The sequence below is a fragment of the Malania oleifera genome, chromosome 8 (genome assembly GCF_029873635.1).
Source record: "Malania oleifera isolate guangnan ecotype guangnan chromosome 8, ASM2987363v1, whole genome shotgun sequence".
In the NCBI taxonomy this organism is placed as follows: Eukaryota; Viridiplantae; Streptophyta; class Magnoliopsida; order Santalales; family Ximeniaceae; genus Malania; species Malania oleifera.
Window position 1 is genome coordinate 73,960,619 of NC_080424.1, and position 14,096 is coordinate 73,974,714.

Consider the following 14,096-nt stretch of genomic DNA (forward strand, 5'->3'; position numbering starts at 1 on the left):
TTGAAATATAGGGACTCTTACAAGAAAAAGTATGGAAATAGTGGAAATAATATGTAGAAGGAAAATTAACTTAATTTGCCTTCAAGAGACGAAATGGGTAGGGAGAAAGCTAGAGAAATTGAAAAATCAGGATTTAAACTTTTGTATGCTAGTAAAGAGAAACATAAAAACAGGGTCAATATTATTGTAGACAAATACCTAAAAGATAATGTAATAGATGTTAAAAGAATAGGGGATAGGATCATTAAAATCAGGATAGCTTTAGGCCTAGAGATAAAGAATGTCATTAGTGCATATGCTCCCCAAATAGGCTTAGCAAGAAATCTTAAAAGACAATTTTGGAAAGATATGGATAGTGTTGTTCAAGAGATACCAAAGTCTGAAGGACATTCATAGGGGCTGATTTGAATGGTCACATTGGAAAAAATCATATAGGATATGAGAGGATACATGGAGGCCATGGAATATGGATATGGAGATAAAAAAAAATGAGGCCGGTAATACAATCTTAGATTTTGTCATGTCTTATGATTTGGTTATATTGAATACTTGCTTTATAAAAAGAGAACACTTAATATCCTTCAAGAGTGGGTATAATAAAAACCAAATAGATTTCTTCTTAACTAAGAATGGGGATCTCTATCTTGTAAGGAGCATAAAGTTATTCTAGGTGAAAGTTTGGCTACTCAGCATAGAGTCTTAGTATTAGATATACATATTAAAAATTGGAAGAGAAGGAGTAGCATAAATGATGGAGATCAACATGCACCTCGAGTATCTTTTGCAGATATTGTGACACGTGGACGACCACCCAAAGTCTACCATTGGATGTGAACTTTATTTGCAGCAATTGAAGCTTCTCTTGAAAGCTAACTTGGAAAGAGGATAACAACTTGCAAGTCAAAAAGTCTTGGTTTTTCAAGAAGCATGACAACTTGCAAGTCAAAGAGTCTTATTTTTTTCAAGAAGCATTTATTTCATTTTAAGTTCCTAGACTCCACTATCATAATTATTCTAGTTCCTAGGCACCTATTTCCTATGACAAACTATTTCCTAGGAACCTCATTACCTATGTTTTAAATGTTTATTTTACTTTTGTATTATTTTCAACATGAACATGATTGCTAGTACCATGCTTAGGGATATTTGATTTGTATGCTAGGACTTGTGATCTAAGACTTCAAATATAACATTTTTAAAGTGAACTTGATTACTTGAATGAAATGATCAATTAAGGGCTTTTAAACCAAATCATATGCGTTTTCAAAATCTTAACAACTTGTGATCATTAGAATATGTTTGTGATGTTCATGCTTGGTTAATTCAATTGTTCCCATAGATTGTGATATTGTGTGTGTGCTACGAAGAGGGTCAACCGTAAGACTAGAGCTACTTAGAACCGTCCTACATCAATAAATCAATGCAAGAGAACTAGATGGTGGAACTTGAAGGGAGATAATACAGTAAAATTCAAAGATAAAATGAACAAAGAATGTGATTGAAGAATAGGGGATAAGGTTGATGCAAATACTGTCTGGAATAAAATGGCAAATTCTATCGTAAGGATAGTAAAAGAGGTTGAGTCCAAAGGAAGATACTCGGGTAGTAAAGAAAGTTGGTGGTGAGATCGAGAAGTCCAAAAAGTCATTAAGACAAAAAAAAAATTTGGTATAAAATATGGCAAAATTGTAGAAATATAGAAAATCTTGAAAAGTATAAAGAAGCGAGAAAAAAATGCTAAAAAGACTATTAGTGAAACTAAACATAGAGCTTATGATACTTTATATACTAAACTAGATAGAAAAGAAGGAGAAAAAGACATTTATAAACTTGCTAGAGCTAGAGAAAGAAAATGCAAAGATTTAGGTAATGTGAAATGTATAAAGGACGAGAATGATAATGTCTTAATTAGAGAAGATGACATAAAAGAGAGGTGGTAGAGATACTTTGATAAATTTGTTTAATGAAAACCAAAATAAAAGATTGAACTTGGAAGTGACAAATGAGGAGAAGACTAAAAATAGGAGATTTATTCACCAAATTGGAGTCCTTGAAGTTAAGATGGCATTAAGAAAGATGAAAAGTGGGAAATCTATAGTACCGAATAAAATACCCAATTGAAGTTTGGAAATGTTTAGGGGATAAAGCAATTATCTAGTTAACAAATTATTCAACATTATTATAAAAACCAAGAAAATGCCAAAAAAATGGAGGAAAAGTACGTCAGTACCTTTGTACAAAAACTAAGGCGATATTCAAAGTGGTAATAACTATCGTGAAATTAAGATTATGAGTCACACGATGAAATTATGGGAAAGGGAAATTGAACATAGAATAAGATTAGAAAACGAATATTTACGAAAATCAATTTGGTTTTATGCCTGGGAGATCTATTTATCTTTCAAGAAGTTTAATGGAAAAGTTTAGGGAAAAGAAGAGGGACTTGCATATGGTTTTTTATTAACCTAGAGAAAGCTTATGATAGAGTACCAAGTGAAGTTCTTTGGTGGGTCTTAGAAAAGAACAGACTTTGCAATAGATATACAGAGGTCACTAAGGATATGTATGATAGAGTAGTGATTGGCGTTAGGACTATAGGAGAATCTAGAGAATTTCCAATCACAGTATGTGTACATCAAGGCTCTACTTTGAGTCCTTATCGTTTTACTTTAATAATTGATGAACTAACTAAGAATATCCAAAATGAGATTCCTTGGTGTATGTTGTTTGTAAATGATATTGTGTTGATTGATGATAGTAGAAGTAGAGTGGAATCTAAGCTAGAACTGTGGAGAGCCACATTAGAGTCTAAAGGGTTTAGGATAAGTAGGAATAAGACAAAATATATCAAATGTAATTTCAGTAATGTAAGGAGTAACAACAGAAATGGTCCATGATCGCATAAATTGGCGGAAAAGGGTTCATATAGCCGACCCCACCTACTGGGACTAAGGCTTGGTTTTGTTGTTGTTGTTGTTGTTGTAAGGAGTAACAACAGAGAAAAGATTAAACTTGATAATTAGAAGATTAATAGCACTAATAGATTTAGATATCCTGGTTTTATTATCCAAGCTGAAGGGAAAATTGAAGATATAGTACATACAATTAAAAAAGGTTGGGTAAAATGGAGGAGTGAATCAAGTGTGTTGTGTGATCTTAGAATACCCTTAAAATTAAAAAGAAAGTTTTATAAGATGGCTATAAAGCCAGCTATGTTTTATGATTCAGAATGTTGGGCAGCTAAGAAACAGCATGTACAAAAGATAAAAGTTGTTGAGATGCGAATGTTAAGGTGGATGAGTGGTTTAACATTAAATGATAAAGTAAGAAATGAGCATATACATAATAATTTAGGCATAGCACAGATTGAAAACAAGATAAGGAAGGGGCGGCATAGATGGTTTTGGCATTTGAAATGCAAGTCTAGTAGAGCACCTGTGAGGAGGAGTGAGTTAGTTATTGTTTCTATCATGAAAAGGGGTAGGAGTAGGCCTAAAATAACTTGGAATGAGGTAGTGAGAAAGGATTTAACAGCCCTTAATCTAATAGAGGAAAATGCTCTTGATAAGGTGAATTGGCGGAAAAGGATTCATGTAGCCCACCTAGTGGGACTTAAGGCTTGTTGTTGTTGTTGTATGGACTGTTGCAGCAGGTTGTTTTAAGGGGATGAGTTTAGAAGATTTTTTTTTTTTTTAACAAAAGAAGAGATTTCATTGATAAGAGGAGAATTACAAAAAGGAGAAAAAGACTTCTGTCAAAATTCTGGAACAATCCAGAAAAAACAAACTAATAAAACAAAACTGGAAAAAAAAAAAAAAAAAAAAAACATAAAGCTCAGAACAGAAGATTCCTCCAATATCACTGAATATCCGAAAATATAACTCCCTTAAAGCAACCAAACCCAACACACCGTACAGAAGCCAAGTAATGAATCTTCCCCCAAACCAGCTGCCAATTCAATTTTCTCCCTGAAAATTGAATTGATTAGCTGCCTTGTATTAATTGTTTTGCTTTTCTAGTTTAGTTTTCCTTTTTGTGCTTCTTTTTTTTGGGGGGAGGGGGGGAATTCCTTATCCTGTTTTGTATTCTTTCTCTATTAATATAGTTCTCTTTTTCGATAAAAAATAAAAAGAAAAAGGTGGTTTTTCCAACTGTCTTGAATCAAACTGCATATATGATCAAGCGTTAAATTTCCAGTTCATGGAAGGAGGGATAGGAGGGAAAATGAAGATAACATGCATATTCATTTGCTTTTTTACAAGGATCCTTGATCATGAATGTAATTGTGCAAGATATGGGGAAAAAAATCCAATTGATCTACTTAATTAAAAAATTTGCACATGCTCATGGGTGTGTGTGTGTGAGAGAGAGAAATAGAGAAAGAGAGGCAGAGACAGTAGTATGAATTCCATATACTTACTTCCCTCTTGAGGCAGCACTGCAACCGCCGGTAACATGCAATCAAAAGGGGTAACATATTAGAATAAATATGTGAAAGCACTGCTTATACTTAAAGCTGTTTGAAATATCACAACATTTCTAACAAAAAATGAAGATGATAAAAATTCAGAACAGCATTTCCTGCTTAATAGTGGCCCACATCATCATAAAATTCATGAACAAAAAATTTGCTGCAATGCTATATATGGGGAGAAATTCAACATTCCAATGCAACAAATCTATTATAAATGCAAGGATTTTGCAAAACCAGACACACATATAAATTCAAGAAACTGCAAATTAAAAATTATATGTTCCTCAGAACTAAATTCCAGTATGTTAGTTGATGCAGCACAGCATCATGGAATTACAGCCAACAGATAATTTGGAAGAGATAGAGGAGAGGAGAGGGGAAGAAGAAGAAGAAGAAGAAGGAAAAAGGAAGAGAAGGAAGGAGACACAAGGGAGGAAATCACACGTTCACTTTCAATTAAAATTCATCAAAAACCACCTCTTACATGGCTTTCATACACTATTTATAGGAAAGCCAATAATACAGGAAACTATACATATACCCCTGAAATACATGAATTTACTAACACACCCCTAAATACACAAATATTACAAACAAGCCCCAAAACACAATCCTACAAAAAGCAAACTAAACACACATAATAAGCTACTAATTAACTAAGCTTAGGACCCAACAATCTATTGACCCTATTCATTGAAATTGGCCTCCAAATTGGGTCAAAATGATCCAGTCAAATACCCACGTCCCATCCTACATCACTAGTCCGTACTTGTAGAGGAAAATGAAAAACAAAATCTTGGTGAGAGAACCATAACAAAACTATAAATAAACTGATTTACAAACTGTACTAAGCTCTGTTGATATGTGGTTCATATTTAAAAGGGCCCATTTGAAGTCTATAAATAAGTGTGAGGTTATGCACGGATGGGAAGAGACCCAAAGGGCATTAGGATCAGGATGATACCCAAAGGGCATTAGGATCAGGATGATCATACCTATCCAGTTATTGGCATCGGCACTGTGAAATTTCGTATGTTTGACGATATTGTTAGAACATCACAGCATATAGGACATGTAACGAAATAGAAGAAGAATATACTTTGTCTCGATTAGTTAAAGAAAACTATACATGGACTTTCTGAGCAAAGAAATTCTGGAAGTGTCAAAGGGTTCTATGGATATGATGAATGGTAAACAGGCTGATAAAAATCTGTATCAGCTACTAGGTAGTACAATTTTTGTTAGTGCAATAAATATGCTTCATTGGATGACACTATGCGTTTGGGACATATGAAAGAGCATATGAAGGTTTAAAAGAAGTGCAAAGTTGGATTCTATAAGTACTGCATTCTGGGTAAACAGTGCAAAGTGAAATTCAAGTTATCCTCCCAGAAGAGCAACGACTCTAGATTATGTTCTCAAAGGGTGTTGTGGGCTATGAGGGTACACCAAGCAATGGAGCTAATGTTTTGTTAGATTCATCAACAATGTTGACTTCATGAAGAAAAAGTAAAAAGTGTTTCCCAAATTCAAATAGTGAAAGGCAAAGGTTAAGAAACAAACAAGAAGTCATTAAAGTATCTAAAGTCAAATAATGAGCAGGAGTACAACCATACAAGTTAAATGAGTTTCTAGGAGTATGAAGGAATTTTTTTATAGTTAGGACTCTAAATCAAGATGGGATTGCTAAAAGGATGGACAAAAGCCCTGTTTGAGAAGGCATTAGGAGGCAAGATTGCCTAAAAATTTTTGAGTAAACGCAGTCAACAGACTTGTTATATTACAAAAACCCATTCTACAAAATTGGAATGCAAAGTGGTCGAGTGAATTATTGGATAGATCATAAGGAGGACTACTCTACATTAAGGATCTTCGCTTGTCCAACATATGCTCGCATTTATAATAGGCTTCAATCCAAGCTAACACATGGTGTTTGATGCAAGATCTTAAATTTTGATTTCGACTCAAATTTCGAAGCTCCAAAAGTACGGAAATTTCGACGGAAATTTCGATTTCGATGTCAATTTCGATTTCGATTTGAAAAAATAACGGAAACTAGTAGTAAAACATGGAATTCTTTGTGAAACTTTAGAAATGGTTAACAAATATAATAATATAAGTTTTAAGACTAATATATTACAAATTAAATACATCTATATTTTGTATAGGGTGGAAAAGTTTTAAAATAGTATTTGTATCAAACATGTTTGTAAGGTAATGTACATTAAATAGATTCAGTTAATGCAAATGAAATTCATAATTCATTTAAATATTATTTATTATACAAATATTGATAATTTAGACATGAATGGTTAAATAAAAGATTACTATAAGTTTATTTTTTCATATAATTTCAAAAGCACTTGTGGTAACCTTTTGTTTCAATAAAATAAATTAAAAGAGAAATTTCACTTCACTCTTGAATCTCTCGTTTGAATTTCGACGAAATTTCATTGTGTAGTTAAAATTTCGACAAATTTCGCTAAAATTTCGAGGTTTCGATAAATTTCGGATGATTCGTTGAGATTTTGACGGAAATTATGCAAGATGGAAATCGACTGCCATTTCGATTTCGAGGGGGACGGAAATCGGAAATTTCGATGGAAATTTTGACAATTTCGTGGAAATTTAAGACCATGGTTTGATGAGGCATCTATGTTGAAGGATATAGAAAATAAACGAGGAAAGGCTGACAAGGAGGGGCTAGGGGTGCGAGCAGGGTTTGGTAGACTGCTAGATCAGCAACAAAAAGAGCTCTCAATTGAACAATGGGAATGACAGCAATCAGATGAACATAAGTAGCTACAAGCAGACCTAGATGAACCACTCAAGCACCATTCAGATGTGGTTTTGAGGACATGATCTCTTTTGCCTTTGTCACTGGCAGTTGATGCACATACACCTTCCAAGATGTAGTTTCAAATTCTAAGAAAAACATATGGATGGATGAAAATTATGATGAGAGAGGTGAAGTCTTTGCATAAAAACTAGACTTGGGAGAGCTAGCGAAGCTTCCAAAAGGAAGGATAATGGGTCCTAAAGGATGATGCTTCAGGAAGGGAAGGTAATCAAGGCTAGGCTAGTGGGAAAGGGGTACTCAAAAGGAATGGATAAACTATGATTAGGTTCTCTCCAGTTGTTCAATGCACCTATCCTTAGGTGTTATTAGCGATGGCAACTTTTCTTTTTTTTTTTTGATAAGTAATAAATTTATTGATATCAAAGTGAACACCAAATACACAAGGAGTGTACATGGGGTGGGTAAACAAATCAAAAACAGAAATTACAAGAATCTAGTAACTCAAAAACAGAAGAAAATGATTGGTTTCGCAAAGCAGCCAACCAATCCATCAAAGTTGTAAAGAAAAATAGCTTCAGGTCTGAAATGGATCTTTCCTTATCTTCAAAACACCTACTATTTCTCTCCCTCCAAAGACACCACAATAAACAATGAGGAACTATCAACCAAATAAACCCATTTCGATAACGACCAAATCTGCCTTGCCAACATGCTAGAAGTCCCACTACAGATTGCGGCATAACCCAGCTCACTCCAAACAAATCCAACACCACAACCCACAAGTCCATTGCAACCGGACAATGAATGAAAAGATGATCAACCGTCTCATTATTACACTTGCACATGTAGCACCAATCCAATATCCAAACCTTTCTTTTTCGTAAATTGTCAATTGTTAAGCATTTCCCTAAAGCAGCAGTCCAAACAAAAAAAGCTACTCTAGATGGAATTTTCTGTTTCCAAATACTTTTCCATGGAATTTTGCTGGCTAAGGACTATTTTCTGGCTAACGTCTCAGGAGCAATGGCTTTCCGATGTTGAAATCCAAACCCTCTCCACCCACTGCCCATTTTCCTTCTGGCACGACCAGAAATCCTTTCCGTCGGCCATGAATAAGTTCCAAGATCATTAAAAAACAACCATGTGCATTGGATCCCAACTACAAAATAAATACTTTCTCACCATCTCTGAATGTTCTTGCAAAATTACCAGGAATTACATTGGACATTAGCTCCTCCACAATATCTAGCAAACGTTTTGCACTCTCTTTGCCCATGCAAACTGATCAGAGAGAGTATCAATTTCGCTAAAAAATGCGTAACATGAAATAAGAACCACCCTCCTCAACTAAGAATTCAAAAGTTTTGGATCTATGAAAAAGAACATAGAACCCCCCATTCTTGAGCATATATCAACCACTCTAAGTTAATCTTCAAACTTTCTCTCAAAACTGCAGGAACCTTCGGGATTATCGTCCTCTGTGAACATGGCAAACCCACTTATTAGTTGAGAGACGGTTAGGAGAGGGTATATTAAAATAGAAGCCCTAGGATTAAGGTTTTGCTATGGAGGCTGAGGTGGCCATCCAAGGATCCAAAATTGCTCAAATATTGATCCAAGAGTTGAAAATTGTAATTATAATTCAAGCATACCACAACCTGAAATGGTTGTACGGACTAAGCCTACCCTACCTGAGAACTATGTACCTCTTAAGTAGGATAACTCAAGCCCATACCCATATCAAGACTTTAAACGCACCACATTTCCAGTAAAAATGGTCTCATTAGCTTGATCTAGAGTTGGAACAACTAATGTTAAAAAGGCACTCCATCGTAGTGACTTAGAGAAGCAAAAGCAAGAAGGATTCAGTAACCAAGGGAGACAAACCATATTTGCACATTGAGGAAATTATTAAAATTCTACATAACTGTCCATTTGCTATAAGCATCGAATATGCTCGTTGTGAGGGTGACTAAAATTTGTTTACATTAGAGTTCTATCTTGTCATTCATTTGCCTTCCTGCTTTTATATGTGAACAATATGTTAATTACTACACACACACACACAAAAATACATATGAGTGATTCTAATCACTTAAAATCTTAAAATCTCTTTCGAGTAAGAAATTTGGAATGAAGGATCTTGGTAGCACAAAGGAAGATCTTTGGGATGGAATTTCAAAGGGTCAAAAAAGAAAAGAAATCTACAGGTCTCTAAAAAGAATTATATAGAAAAGGTTTTTGAGAGGTTCAGCATGAGTAATGGTAAGCTAGTGTCTACCCCATTAGCAAATAATTTTGGATTACCTTTGACACAATGTTCGTGGACAATGGAAGATGTCAAGAAGATGTTTAGGGTACCATACACCAATGCTCTGGGATGCTTGGTGTATGTCATGGTTTGTGCTTATCCAAATCTTGCACATGCAATTGGCACGATAAGTAAGTTTATGGCAAATCAAGGCAAGAAATATTCAAAAGCTTTGAAATGAGTCCTAGGTACTAGAAGCGTACTACAAATTTTTGCATCAAGTTTGATTCTTTAGTTGAGGGATACGTTGATGCAAACTATGCACAAAATTTCAATGAATAGGTTTATGTTTACACTATAGCAGGCTGAAAAATTCATTTTAAATCAATCATTTTTTTTCTTATCAGCAAAACAATTAAAGGACATCAAGGGTATGCCACCAAGTACAAACAGAAGTACAACACCCAAGAACATCACCCACATTCAGGGTGTCCAAAAAATCAAGAATTACATGAATATCATTCAGAAACAGCCCACTATGCCAATTAGGTATGGTAGTAATCTGACGATCCTCAGCTACATGAAAGGGCAAAGCTGATCCTTTGAAAGCTCTCATGTTTCTTCCCTCCACACCAACAAAAAAATGGAAAGGGGAATGAAAGAAAAAGCCTTCCTTCTTTCCTTGCTGGAGTGGATACTCTCCAAGCACATAACTAACCTCCACTATTCTGGCAGTAACCTACTGGCTACTGCTGGCTGGTAAGGGAAATGGCCAAATTCCAAAAAATTCTAGTCCAAGAGCAATGCAGGAGGATGTGATCAAATGATTCGGCAGATCCAAACATAGGTAGCACCTCTTGACAAGAGGCAAGCCCCCCTTCTCTAAAGTTTTTCAATGGTAAGAATCCTTTTGTGAGTTGCCTCCCACATGAAGAAAGCAACATTTGTGGGGGCTGCAGGTCACCAAATGAGCTTCTACGAGAATTTGCTGCGGGATTTTGCCAGAGAGGTGAGATATTTATAGTAGAATCTGACCGTAAAATTCTCATCTTTGTCCAGGGTTCACTTGGGTTCGTTGGTAGCACTCTAGCATTAGTTTATAAAGGCTAATGTAAAATTCTAAAGGATTGTCCATTTCCCAATCAAAGGCATTCCTAACTAGGGGAATGTTCTAGGAAGTCTCATGATTAGGAAGTATATCCATTTTAAATCTATGCTACAATTAGTTGTTGCATTATGGACCACTGTATAGAATACGTAATAGTGAGATAGGATGCGAAGGAGGCTTGTGACAAAAAGAATTAGTAGTTGAACTTGGCATAGGGCAAGCTACTCATGTACATTGTGAAGTAAGTGCCATCTACTTAGCAATAAATATGGTTTATCATTCTATGACAAAACACTGCAGCACAAGATACCAAAGTTTATAACTACCACGACATTCAGCTTGTCAAGGAGGCTATGAAGAATAATGCAGCTAACATGTTGACAAAAGTTGTTACTAAGGATAAGTTATTGCATTGCTTGAACTGACTCCAAGCTAGCAAGTGAATGAGTGATCAAGTGCTTCAGGTGGAGATACAAGTCTAAAAGTTCTTAAAAGGGTGAATATTCACGAAGGTGGAGATTATTGAGTTGTGGCGGCTCATATTCAAAAGGGTTATACACTTGAAGTTTGTAAGAATGTGGAAGGTTTTAGGACCCTCACCCTCATATCCAAAATCTCTCAACATAGGAAAACAAGGAAAGATCATGGATACGATAATGTTGAGCCAAGGGCATAGTGTCAATATCCATTGTTTGAGGATATTTTGCGTTTTTTCACATTGGGGTTATATACATGCACACTTGTAGATGAGGGTTGAAGCCATAGGGCAATTTGAGAAATTGACAATCTAGTGGGGATTTTGCAAAGGTTTCATGGACATAAGCTCACTACTTAACCACGTAATTGCTATGTTCTCTTCCGTTTTTCTTTTTTTTCAGTTGATTGTGTGTGCATAACCCTTGAGCATATTAAACAACAAGCTTTAGTGCATTTCAATTGCATTAAAAGAAAGTACGTGGAAGTAACACATAGCCTGCACTTCAATCTGGCAACGTTGGTTCCTTAAAATACCAAAACAGCTCTCTTTTTTTACTAGAATTTAAAAGAAACTGCAAGTGCATTCAAGAAACTGTTGAAAATAAAATTCTTACCATTTCTACCATAGATTCTACCGTGTTCTGCCACCTGCAAGCAACAACATAGATGAAATCTTGCACTATATATCAACCCAAAAGAAACCAATCATGATTTGATCCAAGCCCCAAAAGGGCCAGGGTCAGATAATAATTTTTAAAACCATTGATATGAAATTCTTGAAGTGATCAATAAACAAACTGAAGCGCACCTGTAAATCAGTAAGACCTTTTGCAGGATCCACGCCAAAGAACTCCAAAACCTGACCAGATAATCCAATTATTAGAACAATTTAAATTTAAATATCACACTCTGTTTGGCACCCAACAAATCACTAAAAAATGCAAACAGTCACCAAAATTCAAACGTTCCAATTTTTAGCTTGCACAATGCCAAATTCGAAACATAATGCACCTCTTGGTTATCTCCAAACAGCCATACATACATATGTACAAGAGTTTACTATGTTTCATTTCCTTTCTACCTCCTGAGAATAATGAGGAACCAAACCAAAGGTGGAAATACCTCGACGACGGATCTGGCGAACGCGTCCTCCATCGGAGGCCGGGAGGGACGAGAGATGGTAAAGTTTCTCCAAAGCTGACGAGCTAGCGTTTCTGAGTTTTTATGGAAACTCTTCTTCTTGAGATGTAGATCAGTAGACGTGAGCCTATGGCTTCGCCTGAAAAGTCCGAACGCAGACGTTGGTTTTAGGCAGCGTGCCTGTGTCAATTGTTAGGGATGTAAATGAAACCGGGTCGGGTTAGTGGATCTGGATCTACACCGCATGGGCAGAAAGGTTTTAAACAAATCCGGGCCACTAGTTTGGGCAATGAGGGCGAGTTTGCCGATACGTTTTTCTCACAATTTTTTTTATAAAAAAATAATAATAAAAACCCAGTATAATGCGAACAGCCTTTTTTCAACTTTTGAGAATTAATTTTTAGATCCCGTTAAGGAGAAAAAATAAATAAATGTAAAGGAATTTATTTTTTCATATTCAACAGTAAAATAACATTAAAAAAAATGAAATATATATATATATAATCATTGAATAAAATTTTGATTTTACACATTATTAATATTTAATTTTTTCTTAATTTTAATTTTATTTGAATAAGTTTTCATTTTTAGTCATGTTTGGTATAAAGAACAAATTAATTGAATTTTCTTCTTATTTTAATTTTTTTTCTTTTAATCAAAATCCTTAATCTAAACAAACACTTATACTGTAAAATTCAATACAAATTTATATTACATTTTATCCAAATCTAGTAAAAATCTAAATCTAAGGTCACTTTAAATATAGAATTAATATTTTTAAGACATTTAGGAGTCGTGTAATTGTGAAAAATATTTCTTATTTTGCATTTTGTAGTTTTTCAAAAAATTGTAAAAATTTTAATTTATTTTTTAGTTTTTAAGATACATATTAAAAATCTAGAAAAAAAAAAAGAATTTATTTAAATGCACAACAATTTTTTCATTATTTTTTTCTATATTTTAAATAATTACAAAGAAAATACATCTTATTTTAAATTTTTCATAAATTATATAAGCTAATATTTGAGATCATGGATCTTTGGCTTGACTTTGAAACTCGATACGTGATAACACAAGCCAAAGTGTAAGATCGAATTCCATATTCCACAAAGAAAGTAAGAATTATAATCCATAAAATAATAAAAAAATATTTTTCAATTTTTTTATATAAATTTAGAAAAATTCAAAATAAGATAGTATTTTGTAATTATTTGAAAAATTATAAATGTAAAATAAAACTATTTTGACAATCAAATAATGTCAAAATATTTTATTGTTCATCATTTATTTCATACAAATATAATAAAAATAAGATTTAGCTATTTTTTTTATAACTAAAACATTCTTTCGTTTCAAATGAAGAGTGCCCCGGCTAGCAAACTCTCCCTATCAAAATGAAAAGTGTGACTTTACTAAATAAAATGAAAAATAAAATATTACTTTTCAACACTAAACAAACTAGTTTATTCCATTATTGCCATTAGGATTTTTCAAATATTATGGAATTATTGATATCTCTTAAAATTTGATATCTATTTTAATCATTTTAAATATTTTTAGACATCTTAAACTATTTTACTAAATAATCATCTTTAATTTTCTAGAAATTGCATGTCTTAATTCCCCTAAGCGTTCGTCAGCCCGTGGGAATCCGATGGTCAGCCCGTTTGCTAAGAGAGCGTGAGGGTGGTCCCAATGGTGGTCCCAATTAGGAATTTAAGATATGCAAGAATTAGAAAAATAAATAAGTATTATGGATAGGTTGGTTCAAAATATTAAAAGAACGGAAAAGTTTTTAAAGGAAGTAAAAATGGAACAGAAAGAATCTACTTCAAGCAAAAGATCA

The 14,096-nt window shown here is 34.0% G+C and overlaps 1 protein-coding gene across 1 annotated transcript in view; it reads right to left on the reverse strand.

The window, feature by feature from the left end:
- LOC131162437 (calcium-transporting ATPase 3, endoplasmic reticulum-type) overlaps positions 1-12,417 on the reverse strand; it is a 132,256-nt gene extending 119,839 nt beyond the window's left edge. Inside the window, exons 1-4 of the mRNA XM_058118897.1 lie at positions 12,233-12,417; positions 11,919-11,969; positions 11,725-11,758; positions 4,421-4,438 (exon numbers count right to left, since the gene is read on the reverse strand). Of these exons, the coding sequence (XP_057974880.1) occupies positions 4,421-4,438; positions 11,725-11,758; positions 11,919-11,969; positions 12,233-12,265 (136 nt within the window). The 5' untranslated portion in view covers positions 12,266-12,417. The remainder of the gene's footprint in view (positions 1-4,420; positions 4,439-11,724; positions 11,759-11,918; positions 11,970-12,232) is intronic.
- Positions 12,418-14,096: the final 1,679 nt, after the last annotated feature.